General features: G+C 41.3%; 1 protein-coding gene across 1 annotated transcript in view; it reads left to right on the top strand.

Moving 5' to 3' along the window:
- Positions 1–159: 159 nt before the first annotated feature.
- LOC124266205 (nuclear factor related to kappa-B-binding protein-like) overlaps positions 160–17,904 on the top strand; it is a 45,314-nt gene continuing 27,569 nt past the window's right edge. The window contains 10 exon segments of the mRNA XM_046701011.1: positions 160–271; positions 2,156–2,315; positions 3,164–3,241; positions 11,279–11,334; positions 12,247–12,314; positions 12,567–12,580; positions 12,582–12,672; positions 12,675–12,694; positions 12,936–13,054; positions 13,393–13,463. Coding sequence (XP_046556967.1) covers positions 2,166–2,315; positions 3,164–3,241; positions 11,279–11,334; positions 12,247–12,314; positions 12,567–12,580; positions 12,582–12,672; positions 12,675–12,694; positions 12,936–13,054; positions 13,393–13,463 — 667 coding nt within the window. The 5' untranslated portion in view covers positions 160–271; positions 2,156–2,165.

The raw sequence follows: 17,904 nt of genomic DNA, 5'->3' as shown, positions 1-17,904 counted from the left end.
CTTTGTAATATCCCATTGTAAACATTGTTTAACCAGTCAAATAATGTTGTTACGGTTTCTACAAAACATCTTGACGCATAGTTTTACCGTCGTTTTAGTATTTGTTAACAAGTTATTTTGAAGCTTGCATTTACTGCGGTACAACAAGGCTCTGAAAATTGATTTCCGGCTTAGAATAACTTTCAGTGTTTTTCACTGCATAAAGCAAACATAGCACCACGCAATTTGTTGGGCGTCGTCGAATAGTGATACAAATAACATTTGGTTATAGGTTTGTACGATTATCTTTATTCAAAATGTAACTCAACAAAGTAAAAGTTCTCCATGAAATGCGTCTACCAAGTATCACATGGGAATGTGTAAGGCTCCCAGTCCACATGCATTGAGTGACTCAGCTGTCATGACAAACTCAGCTCTCGATGTTTATAACAGTTTTTATTCCACTTGTCTCACATCTACAAAAGCTTGGGACGAAGCTGTTATGATTTATTTCTTATAGTGGAAGAATCGTGTTACAGCGTGCATTATTTTAGCAGCGTTGAACAGGCAATGATAAATATGCAATGTTCTCACAGTGCTTACTTTCGGAATTGTATATACTTTGTAAAAAACATTCTCCATGGAAATGGGGTATCCAGTTATGAAGCCATAATTGTAAATCAATGTCCAAATAATGTGTTCAGATGAAATTCAGCTTGATTCTGAGGTTTGTAGCTTGCAAAGTTGTTTGTCCTATTGGTGCCAAGGTAGCATCCTGACGTAAATCAGAAGCAAAGAATATTTGGAATATCTGACGATTTGTGATGGTATTCAATTTGTAATACTAGACAAGGACAAATTGACTTTCAGTATGAAACACCAGGGGTGCATCTACCAATATAAAAGAAGCCCAGGCTTACACATGACTGTTGCTGAAAAGGTTGGGCAAGCCCTCAAATACTATTTAAATACAAAGCTTTGCAACCTATCGGGCTTACACGAAAAAAATGGCCTGCTACGCGCGCCTATTCAATACTACTGGCTAGTGATCAGATGCCTCCTGCAATGATTACGTCTTGTTTTATGTTTGCTTGTTCATGTTATAGGGGTGAAATATTTACCCAAAAATTATGAGCAAAATCGCCTTAATATTGAATTTACACAAGTTATGTACCTTAAATGTAAAAGCGTTGCAGTGTCACATGACAAGTGTATGTTAAAACAATTTGAAGCTGATGATGCAAATTAGGTTCAGTAATAACTATCAGTTTGTCATTTCTCCCTTGAAATATGATTTTTTAAACCTTATTCAGCACCTTTTTTCAAATATTCATTACTTAAGTACGCAGTGAAATATGTTGTCAGTTGTTGTTGACATGGTCATTATATAACGATACAGGTAATTTCAGCAGAAATATTGTTTGCAATACATTAAAAAACAATGATGAAAGCATGCTTATTGGAATATTGATTGATTTAAGGAAAAATGTTAAAAGTTTTATATTTTAGTTGTTTGTCAACTAGTGTATAGATCAATGAAAATCAAATTGTAGAAGATTAAATAGCTCTGGGTTGAGTCCATGTGAATGCAATGAAGTCATTTGTTTTTACCTAGCAACCTGAGTTTGGGGATAAAAAATCTATGAAAGTCAAGCCTTTTGTTTTCTCAACCTTTTTTTCAGTGATATGGTTTAAAAGATTATTTATATATTCTTAGATGTAGTTTCTGGACACTGGTAACACTTGATGTAGAGATCAAATCATTCGCAATGCAGAATATTTTTATGTGTTTTTTCAAGCAAACAAATTTTGACCATCAAGGCAACAATAAAGTTTTGGATAAAAAATGTGTTCACTAGTTCATTGAAAAGCAAAAGGAATCCTTACTATGTTTTTTGTCAATGCTGTACCTTGGTACCACAAATAAAAAACAAAAGTTTGCTTTGAATAACCTATGAGCATATTTGATTATTGTATAAATATTTCTCATGTTGTTCTGCTTGATTGTTTTTAGTCCTTTTAACAAAGTTGGGTAAGAAACTTCATGATAAAGCAAGTTATGGACTTGATGTTGTAGTTTTACAAACCTTGATGTGATTCCTTTGCTCATACATTTACAAACTTAATCATTGTTTGTATTTTCAATAATTTCATGGTGTTGTGTTGTTCGTTTTAGTGCTACATGGATGCATGGTGATTCACAAATGGACTCAATGGATCCAGAAATTGATTCTGATGATGGCAACTGGCCTGAGTTCCAGGACTCCTCTGTTAGAACAGAGAGGTGTCTGTTTGGACGAGAAGAGGTTCAGCTGCCTGAAGTTTTTATAGAACAGGTAAGTCCAAACTAATGTCTTGTTTCTTTTGAATGGGCCCTATATTTGGCAAGATTTAAAATGTAACAGAATTAAGTGTTTTTCAACACAGTAATATACTTGGCATGTCTGCAAGGTATTTTGTCAAATCGGACCCATGTTTTTGTGTTATTAAGGGTTCATTTTGATATTTTTTCCTTAATGTTGCAAACAATTTTTCACTTATATCAGGATGCCATACAATTAGTCTTACATGATGTCAAGGTTTTAATTTGAATTTTCTTTCTATAACTTTGCTTTTAATAAAAGAAAACTATGACAGCAGAATATGTTATGAAGTACTTATGATTGTTGGAACCTGTTAGAAAAACCAGAATCCCGAAAATGTAACCTTCAAGACATCATCCATTCAGGATTAAATTACTTGATATGAACAAATAAAATTATATGCAAATGTAAAGTTATGTTTCTGACAGTGTTTTCTTGTGGGCTTCAGGTTCTCATGGTTAAATACAATTGAGGTGTTACCTCCCTTTGCATCCCACTCTATATTACTTCTGGTATTTTCTCAAAGTTTGATACTATCTTTATACTCCTTTCCTTCAGTGTTCAGTATGTGTGAAGATTCTGTCAGATGGTGTAATTGTGACACATAGAGGGGAGGTTAGACTTTGGATAACAGGTGCGATGGGATAGTGTATTCTAAAGGGCTGAGCTCATTGTGCTTTTGTCAGTTTTACTGTTGATGATTTATTGAACTGGATTGACATTGTGTCACTATAGAGGTGGAATAATTGAAAAGACTATTCCGGTAACCATGACAACTGAAATATTTCTGTGTATGCTTACTGCTGGTTTGTTTCTTTCAGAGTCATATATTTCAAGACGTGTTATCACAACAGATGTGGGACACATCCCTTAGTGATGCACAAAAACAACATCTCATGGTAAGTTCCATGTGTTGATAAGGGGAGACAACTTCTCCACGTCAGTGTATGCAGCAGTGTTGATCAGAACATTTATTTGTGTGTGGTGTGGAATGAGTGAGTGATTGAGTAATGTTGAACAGTGTTTCAGTTTGAGTTGGCATTTCAGCATGTAGAGGGAGAGTCGAATATGATACAGGTTGTAGATCTTGCCATTATCCGAGAACCATGTTCCTTAGCTTCTTCCTGACGTTATTGCTGTTTAATGTTTTCAAGTTACTCAATTTAAGTGATTCCAGTGTGAGGAATGTTTGAGCATCTGTTTCACTAAGGTAAAGTTTATATCAAGTATGCTTTCTCCAGCTGCCATTAGGCAGAGCTCCAGATAAGCCTTTGGGCATGTGGGTATGATACCCAAACTTTTCAAACTAAGTGGGTATTTCCAATTTCAAGTGGGTATCTATACTTTTTTGATACCCATCATCTTTTTAAGATCCGGGTATTCATTTCAAATAACAAGTGTAAGGAGTATGCCTGACAAACACTACAACATGACCTAATAAGACCTTTATTTTTCCTTATCCTGACTCATGCTTATTGCTTGTCTTCTTCTTCTTGCGAACCTAGTGGAACACGTGTATCTCCCAATTGAAGTTCCCTTCAATAAAGAAATCACTAATTAGTACTCACCACGAGTTACCTCCCTTGCCCAAGCGCGGGAACGAGGGCGCCACCTCAACCCATGTGCCTCACTCTCTCCTTCTTCGCCCAGTGAGCTGGTCGTGAAGCGCCTGTGTCTCCCAACACACTATATCCTTTTAGTTTAGTACCTCTTATACTTAGTATAGAGGTGTAACTAGTATCCTTATTCAACTTGCATTGATTATTAATTGTGTTTCTGCTGTTTATTCACGGTTCGCCGTGATTGTTCAGTAGTTTACGTTAATGAGAATCTGCACAGATTGTAAACTACGTTATTCCGCTACTGATCCACATTTAAAATGCCCTAGTTGCATTACTCCATGTTCTTTTGTTTCTCGTTGTAAATTATGTATTAATTTACCAATTTCTGCCTTTGATAAATATTTATGTTCCGTTTTTAGACGGAAGGCAGATAAATCTCGCAAACAATCTTCAGTCATGGCTAATAGATCAGAAGCTAATATTCCCTGTCAATGTTGACTGACGACCCGCCACCGGCTGGTGGCATGCCTGAGTTCCCTCGGGGGATAAGCGTGGGACGCAGTCCGCTATGTCCAAGAAGCGACCTGCATCTCAAGACCTGCCGTCTTCTCAGTCTAAGACTAGGAAAACGTCCATATCATCACATACGCTTCGAACCCCCAGGTCTACAGCTACGTCAAAAAGGGAAATCTACAAAATCTAATAATTTTGCCTCCGATAGTTTACCTATCACAGAATTATCTTTATATGATGATGACATTCCGATTATCATTCCAGATGTTCAGTCATAAGAAACGTCCTGTATCTGCGACTGTTACCTCAGCGCAGATTAGCACGCTACCAGAGATGCCTACGCTGTCACCAGAGATTATGACTGAGGGTCCCGTCACTTTCACAGAGAGAACACCCTCATCGTCAGCGCATACCGCCTCAGACGACTTGGTCAACCAAATCATGAGGCTGATGGAAGACCGTTACGGTTTACAGAGGCCCCAGAGCCACGGGCCCCAGAGCCCAACCCATATTAAGTCATACAGGGCCCCAGAGCCTGCCTTGGCTTCGCGTAGGGCCCCAGAGCCCACAGATGCGCCTCCGCGAAGGGCATCCCAGCCCGGAGCGAGCCCTTGCATAGGAAGTCCCAGGCCACCTCCGCGAAGGAGCTAGAGCCTCACCTATTGCTAGAGGCTTCGCGGAGAAGGAGCGCTTCGCCGAGCACGCACCTTGTAATTCACAGAGGTCGTTCGCGAAGCAAGCGCTCATATGTTGATACGGACACTGACTCGATACATTAGCGAAGGTTGCGAAGGCTAAGTGGCTCCAATTCTACATCGCCTAGAAGAGCTTCGCGAAGCCCCCAGCGTTCGCGAAGCCCCCAACTCCAATTCTACATCGCCTAGAAGAGCTTCGTGAAGCCCCCAGCGTTCGCGAAGCCCCCAGCGTTAGGAAGATATAGTAGAGCTTCGCGAAGTCCCCAGCGTTCGCGGAGGGTGTCTCCTCCAAGGTCTCCTTACACTAGCCACTCGTCAGTCCGTTCATCACAGTCCTCTCATAGATCTTCCTATAGATCTAGGACTCCGACATGTGACCCTACGTCAGAAGAGGAGGAAAGTATCATTTTCTCAGATGCTGAGATTAGATACTGGATGGTGAATGAGTTACAACTTGTTTTCTCATCGAAGAACGAGAATTCAACTCAGACTTACGTCATGAAGGATGATGATGTAGACTATTTCACCTTACCTCCTATTGATCCGATTGCAGCGGTACCAGCTAATCTGGATACAGCCTGCTCCAAATCTTCGGAAGCCCAAACGCAGATCTGCAGACAATTCTATTACTGAATTGAACAGCAACCTTGTTACAGCGAATAAAACTCATATCGTCAACGATTTTCTGAGAAGAAATATGTACAACAAGTTCAGCTTTAATTCTACAATTATGACGATACATTCATGTATACAGTCTACAAGCTGACAACTTGCAAGTTTTATTAAACCTTTATATAAGGAAGTCGGAATTATCTTCAAGACTGAAGTTACTTTCCACGACAGCCAGGAAAATAACCTACCCAGCATTAATATTACAGAGCGAGGTATTTGGCGGGAGGTTTCAGCGTTTACCATTAACCCTCGAAACACGTGGTTACTTTCGGGTAACCGAGGGGAAGCTACGGTGAAGACCGGCGATTGTTCTAATATCAACGATGGCACTATATTATACAAGGTTCCTTTTCCTGCTACACCGGTGACATCACAGCGCGGGTACTCTACAGAATCAAAATGCCTTGTTCTGATTGGACCACGATGGACAACGCCCTACTCAGAGGTCGAGCATAGTTCACAGTTCAAGACATAAGTTGCAAGTGACAACATTATATCAGTGAACGAGCAAGCCTCCTTACAGTCCAGCTAATCTGAACCTTCATGATTGGGCTGCCTTTTTGAGGTTTGAGACCTCCCCTGTCAAGTAAGGACGAGGGCACGGCAGTCAGGCGATTTTTTACATAAAGTTCAACGATGGCAGTCAACCCTGGTTGTGCACCTACATCGTCAAGGACTTCGCAGCGAATTTACCTCGACGACGGGATACAAGTGGATCCAAATCCACAGCGTCTCAAACTACAGTTGAATTTCATCATCAAGACCAAGAGATTGAATGTTTGCGCAGGCGTCTCCTTAGTAGAGCCGGAATCGAAAACACATCTCTACGTAGACACGTCACTACAAGGTTAGGGAGCCCACCGTGCCGGCAGGACAGCGTCAGGTCTATGGAGCAATCAAGAGAGCAAATGTCACATAATCTGCTAGAGATGCAAGCAGTCATAAACGCCATAGTCACTGGAGCAACCTACTACAGAACGCTCAGTTGATAGTTCACACAGACAATTCAACAGTGGCGTTTTATGTGAACAAACAAGGTTCAACAAGGTCACAGAACCTACTGACTCGATGTTTCAGACTGTTCAATCTAATTGACAATCTAAACATACCGTCAGAGCTTGCCACATTCAGGAGCATAGAATGTATTAGCAGGCGCTCTCTCGGCCACACCAACCGTCGCCCGACAGAATGGATGCTCCTCACAGAGATATTCAATCAAATTATCATGGAAATAGGATCTCCTCTGATAGTCCTATTAAGCCACTTTCGATTCAACAAGCAACTGACAACATTCGTTTAAGCCAGTGCCAGACCCACTAGCATGGGCAGCGGGCCTTTTAAGCATATCGTGGGGAGGGACTCAGCGCGTGCGCTTTCCGCCTCCAGCGTTAATCCCACAAGTCTTACAGAAAATCAGTCAAACGCAGAGCCTCCATCTGATTTGGTCGCCCTACTGACTAGCTTTTAGAACTTGGTTTCCAGATCTCATACAAAAATCGGAAAACCAATTCTTCAGCTCCCACAACGCACCAATCTATTGATACATCCGTTACACCAAACAAGTGCACGAAACACCAGAAGCATTCCAACTTCGCATGGATTGTATCAAGGCATGTCTGAATAAGAGGGTTATTCTGCCAAAGCGGCTAAAGCGGTCACGCTTGCACTACGTAACTCAACTCGTAACTTTTACGATGACAAATGGCACAGTTTTGTCAATTACGCTGCTAAGAAAGGATTTACAGCCAGATATGCTACACATCCTCAAGTGGCAGATTTCTTATATTATCTACGTCAAACTAAGAATCTAAAAGGCTCAACCTCGTCCACTTATATTGCAGCTATAAGCTCTGTCATAACTATGAGAAAGGGCGTCAAGTTGACAAAAACACCAGAGTTACTCGCTTTGTTACGAGCGTTCCGATTGGAGGATCAGAAACGGAAGTTTCACGCTCCAGCCTGGGATCTAAATATAGTGCTCCAACACCTCACTAGTGAGGCTTATGAACCATCGCTATCTACATCGTTTGAATCACTGACCCACAAAACCTTGTTCCTGTTAGCAATAGCTACGGCCGCCAGGATGTCAGAAATTCACGCACTGGATTACGAGAGAACACGCTTTGATGATATTCATAACATCGCTCATCTGGGACTTCGCTGGGAATTTATAGCGGAAAACCAACTGCCAGGTCAACCAGACAGATTATTCCACGTCCCAGCTCTCTCATCCATACTTGGACCGCATGATACGATGGATCTATCACTATGCCCAGTTCATGCACTGAAAATATATCTCCAACGATCCAAACAGAGCAGAGGGATATTCAAGAGATTATTTATCCCTATATCTACAGCTACGCAGACGGAAGTCTCACGTACTACTATCTCTATCTGGATCAGAACTGTCATACTACGTGCCTACAAGGCTGCAGGACTCGACCCTCCAAGAGCATCTAATCCTGACGAAATTAGAACGCTAGCCTCAACTCTCGCTCTTCATGGGAATTGCACGTTGAATACCATAATGGAGGGATGTTTCTGGAGATCCGATATGGTGTTTGCCAACCACTATCTGAGAGATATCACCACCAAGGACGTCTCAGGTATCCACCATTTCGGTCCCATGGTCCTCGCTCAACAGTTGACAGTTCCACGGAGAGAAGATAAGTCTATCTTACAGATTTTATACTTATCTGATAACAGTACTAATAGATACATGCTATCTATATATTTTGCTTAAGTTTAATTTATTATCTTAAGCTCAGTACTATGGTTTTTATATCATACTATATATAAGCTAACAACTCTGCGGAGTTTGTTATTATATATTTAGCTTAAGTTAATCATATCTTAAGCTCAGTTCTATGGTTACATTATAATGTATTAGCTAACAAACTCTACAGAGTTTTTGCTATTATATATGTAGCTTAAGTTAATTATATCTTAAGCACAGTACCATACTCATAGCATAAAAATATATTAGCTAACAAACTCTATTGAGTTTTTGCTATTATATATGTAGCTTAAGTTTATTCATATCTTAAGCTCAGTACTATGTTTATATCATATAAGTATATTAGCTAACAAACTCTCAAGAGTTTTTGCTATTATATATTTAGCTTAAGTTTATTCATATCTTAAGCATTATGGTTACATTATAACATATATTAGCTAACAAACTCTACGGAGTTTTTGCTATTATATATGTAGCTTAAGTTTATTCATATCTTAAGCTCAGTACTATGTTTATATCATATAAGTATATTAGCTAACAAACTCTATGGAGTTTTTGCTATTATATATGTAGCTTAAGTTTATTCATATCTTAAGCTCAGTACTATGTTTATATCATATAAGTATATTAGCTAACAAACTCTCAAGAGTTTTTTGCTATTATATATGTAGCTTAAGTTTATTCATATCTTAAGCATTATGGTTACATTATAAAATGTATTAGCTAACAAACTCTCTAGGAGTTTTGCTATTATATATGTAGCTTAAGTTTATTCATATCTTAAACTCAGTACTATGTTATATCATATAAGTATATTAGCTAACAAACTCTCAAGAGTTTTTGCTATTATATATTTAGCTAAAGTTTCATCATATCTTAAGCATTATGGTTTACATTATAAAATGTATTAGCTAACAAACTCTACAGAGGTTTTTTTGGCTATTTATTTGTAGGTAGCTTAAGTTAATTATATCTTAAGCACAGTACTATACTCATATCATAAAATATATTAGCTAACAAACTCTCAACGGAGTTTTTTGCTATTATATATATAGCTTAAGTTTTATTCATATCTTAAGCTTAGTACTATGTTACTTCATAAAAGTATATTAGCTAATAAACTCTAAGGAGTTTTGATATTATATATTTAGCTTAAGTTTAATCATATCTTAAGCTCAGTACTATGTTTATATCATAAAAGTATTTTAGCTAACAAACTCTAAGGAGTTTATGCTATCATATTAACAAGCTTAAGTCTATTAGTCTTAAGCATTGTATTAATGTTATATATACTTTTATCATAATAAGTAAATTGTAATAACCTTTATATGGCAGCTGATAAGTTAGCAGCAGGAATTCATCAGTTCAGTGCCTTTATGAAGTTCCCATAGGGTTATTACAATCTTCACAGTTCAAATCACTAATTATTAAAATCCAAAGTATTATATATTCCCACCTCCTTTTCCGTCGGATTCTACAAGCAATAAGCATGAGTCAGGATAAGGAAAAATATGTAATTTTAGAGTAAAATTGATATTTTATACTTATCCTGACTCATGAGGTAAGCCCTCCCATCCTCCCCACATAACACTTTGGATTTCCCTGGAAATTCAAGTGTTGGGCTCAGTGAGGAGAGAGTGAGGCACATGGGTTGAGGTGGCGCCCTCGTTCCCGCGCTTTGGCAAGGGAGGTAACTCGTGGTGAGTACTAATTAGTGATTTCTTTATTGAAGGGAACTTCAATTGGGAGATACACGTGTTCCACTAGGTTCGCAAGAAGAAGAAGACAAGCAATAAGCATGAGTCAGGATAAGTATAAAATATCAATTTTACTCTAAAAATTACATTTTTATTCAAAATTAACCATGGATATTTTCTTTTCCACGTAGCAATTGTTGTTTTATTAAAACCTGGTTCCCATCATGTTGTTTCACTTCCACGCCGTGAATAGCTAATGTTACAAGTTCATTTAAGATATCACCGGCAATTGATTCTGATTGAGAAACACAGCATAATATTAATTCATCTAGCAGTCCTCTAATGAGGTTGTTTTCTGTTTGTAGCATAAAAAAACTAGATATTTTACTTTGAGCGTGTGGAAGCTTTAGACCATGCCTGTTTTGTTTACAGGACATGTACGCAGGAAACAGCTATTTGACTGGTCGCTATTTATAGATTGGCCAATCCGCGAAGGTTAACAAGCTATGACTGGTATTCTATCTGCGTTGTGCATCTTAATTGCGTTTAGAATTATTCAAGAATATCTTAATCCCGAATATTTAGAGATGGAAAAGTTTGTTTTGATTGCCTTGAATTGATACGATGCCAACATAATTTTGATGTATTGGGTAAATATGCATTCTTATTTTGACATAGCGTAAACATAAATATTTAGTGTTTTTTTCATATGCTGGCATTTATTTTTCTTGCGTATTTCAACTTTTCTATAGTGTATTAAACGCAAATACGCAGCTTATCTGGAGCTCTGATTAGGGGGCCAAGGTGGTCCTGTAGCCTCAGGTGCTACAATTTATTGTGCAGAGTTGCCTCCCTTGGATGTCCTTGTTTACTCAAGCTACATATCTAGGTTTGTCTTCAATCTACCTGGTTAAAGTGAAGGTGTAACACATAATGAAACTCATAGGATTCTTTGTTGCCATTTACCATGGAAATTGTGTTACATGAATGCAATCTTTTAAGTTGAAAGCATACCGTTATTCATCTTCCAGTAGGTACTGATTTTGGGGCATTATTTCAGAAATTCCTGCCAAAGTTTCCTCAAAAAGATAGCGAAGAAAAAGAAGAAACTGTCAGGTAATGTGTCAATTTCTGTTTCCTTATTGCAATAACTTGGGGTGTGTGGGCGAGCTGTCTAAGGCGCCAGGCTAGTGATCCAGCGAGCTTGACGTCCCGGGATTGAGCCCACTTGTGACTGGGTGAAAAAACCTTGGAGTCAACTTTGTGTGGAGACTCTTTCAGTGTTGTCACAACCCCTAGTCTACAGTACACAACCCTGTGCACTTGAAAGAAGCCACGAATCCGTTGGTATATGACCAGATGGTGGCCACATGAAACATGCAAACACCTAGTTGCAGGTACAGCAATGTGTCCCAGTCCACCCAGCTGTGAATGGGTTACTCATAAGGATGGGAAAGCCATTAAACTTGGTGTGCCTAGTGGCTGCAAGAGTTGTATGATCCCTCAGGAGTGGAGACTAATAATACAATGTGCCGTTTGAGATTGACATCCGATGATTGAGGGAAAACCAAAGTGCCTTTGAGCAGCTGAGAGATGCTGGATATTGGCTATGCAAATCTTAGTATAATAATAAAATAACTGGGTTTTGCCTAGTGGCTGGGGTAGCCTAGGAGTGGTTAAAGATATTTGCTCCGTCCAAAGTGCCTTTGACATGGGTACAATGTGTTAGAAGCCCATTTCTGGTGTCCCCTGCTGGAATAATGCTAAAGCGCGGTGTAAGATTAAACTCACTCCTGTCTCATTAAGAACTCTGACAATCACACACAAGACATGGAACTCAAACCTCCATCAAGAAACCTTCTAACAAGAAAGATTGACAGAAATGCTTTCATTTGTCATTTTATGTCAAGAATAAACTCTTTATAAATCATTTTTGTATGTGTGGTTATTGTTTTAGAACTTACTTCGCATAATATTGGTTTGTATTTATTATTTATACTCAAAACGTGTATTAATGTTGTTTTTCAGGAGATTATTCTCTGGTGATGAGTTTAAGTTTGGAAACCCATTAACACAGTTTCAGTCACAACTAAGAGGTAAGAAGACAGATGAGCCTTTTACTCCGGGCACTTGGAGTGTGTTTGTTCAGAAACAAGGTTACCCAGAACTCATTCACCATGTATACATTGCCTGAGTGAGGCATTAAACAACAGAATGTCTGATAATATAAGGGTCTGTGTCGTCTTCTTGATTGTAGCTTGTCTGCCAATTGTTCATAATCTTGTATGTTTAGAAGTAGCATTAGTTCAGTTTCCTCTGACTCTGAGCCATCGGCCTACTTGTTTCAGATGGCTTCTACTCCCCCCGATATAGCGAGATACACGAATCTATGCAAGCAGTACAAATACCGGGAATACAAGTTCCGGCAACAGAGGTACTACTCATCTCTACTCAAGAAGTTATCCTGACAAGACAGGTATGTGAAACATTGTTCACTTTTACAGTGGGTACTTCGGGTAATTTAATTACATTGTTTACTGTAACTATGGTTACAGTGGGTAATGAAGGTACATAGTTCAAAAGTTATTCCTGTATTTAAGGATTAGTTGTTAAGAGCCATATAAAGGATTAAAAATGATAAAACAATCATGGTAAAAATAATGAAAGAATCAAGGATATATGAATCCACGTACCAATATTTTTTAAATATTTTTTAGCGGGTTCTGGAAGAAGTGGGTCAGGTCCCACCAGAACAGCCGATAAAATTGAAGAACACACATGCCCCTCCACCTAAAGACAAGTCACTTGAACACAAGGTCAAGAAGAAATATTCAAGGTCAGTGCTACATTTACAAATGACATTACTTCACATAAATGTGTTCAGTAAAAGGTAAAGGTTGATTACAAAGATAGTAAAGAATTTTCAGCTTACACATACATTATTATAAAAATGTGTGAAGCTCATTTCTGTTGTCCCCCGTCGTGATATTACTGGAATATTCCTGATATTACTGGAATATTACTGGAATTATTAATTTTATTCATTCTGTCTGTTGTCATTAATGATTTTAAGAATTGGTACAATCTGAGGTTTTCCTCATGTGTTGATATTGGTAGAAATGGACAGTGTCGACAATAAATATAGCAGTCTTATACCTGTTGTCATGGTTACAGGTTACTGAAGGAGGTGCGAGAAGAGTGTGAGGTTGATGAAACTTCCTCTGATGAGGAAGAGGAAGCTGTCAGTGAGTATATTCGGTGTTGTAGCTGAGTCGGGGCTTTAACAGACCACACTCACCATATATATATATATATATATCAGATTTGTTCACAATTCAATAAGACCGCCTCCGTGGTGTAGTGGTTAGAGCGTCCGTCCGGAGAGCGGAAGGTCGCGGGTTCGATCCCCGACCATGTCATACCAAAATACGTTAAAATATGGTACTTGTTTGTCCCCGCCTGGCTTTCGGCATTAATGGGTACAACAAAGGGCTGGTCGGCTTCGAGTCAGTATAATGTGTCTGAGTGGGGTATTCATGCTTCACTCGCGGCATGGTATCTCAGTGAGCTAGCACTATAAAACCAGCTTCAGTCTGGGCTAGTACAAGCAGGCGCACATACACATACACACACATGCATGTCGTCATATGAGCTGAAATATTCTCAAGCACTCCACGTAAAACCCGATTTCACCTCACCTCACATTTCAGTACATGTAACATGCTGTGGATACTACATCTAGCCCTACAGGCAGATATCAGCTAAGTGCAGGTTTGAATCCATAACTCTTGCTTCATGCTTTGTCAGGATTGAATCCTTGCACCAAGACCTGCTTTAACCAAGTAGAGAATCTGAGTATAAATAGACCCCTAGTGTTACTTGTCCCGAACTGTTCTGTATTAGGGCTGGGCCGGGGGTTTTGCTTGTCCGCACCCGATGACCTGGCTTCCATTCCCCACATGGGTACAATGTGTGAAGCCCATTTCTGGTGTCCCCTGCTGTGATATTGCTGGAAAATGGCTCAAAGCGGTGTAAACTAAACTCACTCATTGTAATTAGGGTCACTTATGTTTTGATCATTTTAACATTGGACATATACAGAGAGAGATTTAGATTTCTTTTTCAGAAGAAGTCCTCCTTTGGGGTATTTGGTATTTATAAGCATTAAAATGTCCATTTTAAATCCTACGACAGTTGTAACTATATTTTTCAATAAAATATTTACAAAACAAAAAACTTGTTTTGTCTTGTGAGACCACCGCTACAGGGCCCCAGCGAAACCCCTACAGCCAAGAGCAGTTAACTCTCGACTCTACCTCGTACCTCACTTTTCATGCTGTCCTTCTGTTGAATAGACATGCGTGGTGTTCGTTTCGAGTTTGCTCTACTACCGATACAATGAGTGTAAAAGTCTCAATCTGTATGTATAGTTCCTTTCTTTACGCACGGGTGTTAGATGGACTTCATATGTTGATATTCTCATTAATCTTTTGTTGTAACTTTGCCGTGGGTTCTCTGTTTTCCAGCCTTGTGTCAGGCAAAATGGCGGACGTGTGATCATGGTTTCCTTGCTACATGTTCTTGGTAGCTTGTAGTAGGGAGTTCATATATTATGTTTGCATATTATATGGTAGGCTTGCCTAAATTCTCTCTCTTTTCAGCGAATTTGTGGTAAGTCGTCGTTGAGTAATTTTGATAGAGTGTTTGTTTCGTATCACTCGACATTACTCACTAGTGTGTACACGCAGGTGCGGCTAGCCTTTTTTCTGCTTTGCATTGTATGTTTAGTATTTAAATGGCTGTAGCTTGTAGCATTTAAATATCGCCTGTGCGTTTTATTTATTGCTATTTACTTGTGCTTATATCTTTGCTGCTTCACAGTTCCTGCTAGTAACACTGGCGTGGTTCTGTTTGTTGCAGTTTAAGCCCTGTGCGTTGTGCCGTGCACACTACCGGTCATAAGGTGTGCCTCCGGTGTTTAGCCGATGACGCTCACGACGATCAAGGAAGTTCATAATAAGCGCCCTTGCGTCAATATTCCTGTTACATTATGTTGTGTTATGTTACACATATACACATTTCATACGTTTACACACAACGTGGCTCATAGTGGCCGAGGTTGTGTTTTTTGCCTGGGTTTCTGCGCCTCACGCGCATTCTTATAGGCACACAGATTTTATGTTTTTCTCTAATCTGCTTCAGGCGGGGGATAATTTTTGATGAAAGGTTTCTAAGGAAATCCCTTTATTGTCCCCCCCACCTACTCCTCCCCCACAAACAATGTTGCTACACTAATGATTGATTTCTTACTTATAGCAGCAGCGGAGATCGTCGGTGCACGCTCATATCTCAGACGTGGTTTCCAGACTCCGAGAGGATATTGGTACCCGGTCTACGGGTAGAGATTACACCGGCGCATCATTTGGGGGAGGTCCCGACCCGAGCATCGGCCCCGGGGACGCTCTGAACTAGAGGACTAGCAGCGACCCGGGCTTCGGCCCCGGTACGGCGCAGATCACCGGTGCCGGAAGCTCAGGTCTCGGCCTGATGTCTATCAATGCCCAGACCAGGAGGCTGTTGAGTGTGACGGAGCTACCGAGCTGCCAATCACCTCGACGCTCTAAGGTCTACCCGTGTACACCTGGGGAACCCTGCATTGCCAGGCTACACCCATGTGTCCTGGGAACAGGGTTCAGACTCTCTGAACCTGGGGACTAGCACCAACCCGGGCTTCGGCCCCGGTACGGCGCAGATCCCGGGCGCTGGTAGCCCAGGTCTCGGCCTGATGTCTAAGGACGCCCAGACCAGGAGGCTGTTGAGTGTGACGGAGCTACCGAGCTGCCGATCACCTCGACGCTCGAGGTCTACCCGTGTACACCAGGGGAACCCTGCATTGCCAGGCTACTCCCATGTGTCTCGGGACCGGGGATCGGACTAGCACCGACCTGGGCTTCGGCCCTGGTACAGTGCAGATCGCCAGCGCTGTTAGCTCTGGTCTTGGCCTGATGTCTATCGACGCCCTGGCCAAGAGGCTGTTGAGTGTGACGGAAATACCGATCACCTCGACGCACCGAGGTCTACGTGTGTACACCAGGGGAACCCTGCATTGTCAGGCTACTCCGAGGTGTTTCTGAATCGGGGTTCAAATTCGAACCGCCGACCTGATCACTTATATATGGGTATTTGTATAGCAGATCCCCGGTGCTGTTAGCTCAGGTCTTGGCCTGATGCCTATCGACGCCCTGGCCAAGAGGCTGTTGAGTGTGACGGAGCTACCGAACGCACTGAGGTCTACCTGTGTACACCAGGGGAACCCTGCATTGTCAGGCTATTTCCAGGTGTTTCAGAATCGGGGTTCGAACTCGAAACCGCCGACCTGAGCACTTATATATGGGTATTTATATAGCGCTTTAGGCTATGTTTGACTATATGCTCAGTGCGCTTTTGAAAACAGTACTGGGGAAACCCTGATTTATCAGGCTACTCCTATGTGTCTCGGGATTGGGGTTTGGTCTAGAACCGCCGATCTTCGGCTCCGCGGATGCTCTGAACCCTGTAAGTAGCACCGACCCGGGCTTCGGCACTGGTAGGGTGCAGATTCCCGGCGCCGGTAGTTCAGGTCTCAACCTGATGTCTATCGACGCCTTGACCAAGAAGCAATCGAGTGTGCCGGGTGTGTCGGTCACCTCGACGCTCCAAGGTCTGTTGGAGTTTTACCTCCCGGAGGGAAGCCTGATTCCAGCAAGGCATCCGGGACAAGGCCTCACACTCTACTGTCAGTCTGCCGTTTTTTCGCCTTAACAGCTCAACGCTGTATGCTCCACTCGGCGCATCTCTCAGCTCTGCTGAAGGAGCTGTTGGAAAGGGGAAAGAGCGCTGTTGATTTTTCATCGGCGACTCTGGGCGGCATCTGACGGAGGTCAACTCTCATCTAGCTAGGGACTGCATTGTAGCTGTGCCAGCCAAATGATGAGTGCGGTTATGGGCCTATGGCGCCCGGGACTGTTTTGAGGAATATGGAAGTCTGTCGAGCTTTTGTTAATCCATCAGGTGCCCAGGCACTGGCAAGCGTTATGTTGCCGACTGCAGGGGTTTACTGTATTCTGCCACAAACCCCGGTAGAAGTGTGACAGAAGGGTTGGGTACATCCATGCGATACCCACTGATCCGACACTGACAGTATTTTATACTGATCACGTCCGTATTCGCCTCCTAGATACCTACCACTCTCAGTTCGATATTGCTTTCCACGTGACTGCTCATATCAAACTTCCACCCCTTACCCAGCCTTCCACACCGGGTACCGATCTTTCGATAGCTAACCAGTTGGAGTGACTATAACGAACGAACGAAAGGGATCCGTACGGGTACCCATGTGTTCTGTTTGGTGGCGGGAAGACTGGGGAGTCTGCTAACAAGCGGAATTTATTTCGTTGGCTTGTTTCCGTAATTGTTTGGTTACAATGCTAAGGTTTACCTTCCCCTGAGGGGTTGAAGGCAGGCTGGGTAGGGCAGATGCCGCTTTTTGGCAATACACAGCGGCACTGCTCAATGAAGAGATCGCCTTCATTCGCCATTACCGGCTTGACACGCATTCTGAGGATCGTGCTCGATTTGGTCTTTCGGTTCTCTCCAGTGGAGAGTGTCCTGCCACCCTGACCAAGTTAGTAACTGGTCATTGGTATC

The sequence above is a fragment of the Haliotis rubra genome, unplaced genomic scaffold, assembly GCF_003918875.1.
Source record: "Haliotis rubra isolate DU_JTF1 unplaced genomic scaffold, ASM391887v1 Scf124, whole genome shotgun sequence".
Classification (NCBI taxonomy): domain Eukaryota; kingdom Metazoa; phylum Mollusca; class Gastropoda; order Lepetellida; family Haliotidae; genus Haliotis; species Haliotis rubra.
This window is presented reverse-complemented; position numbering and strand designations above follow the sequence as displayed.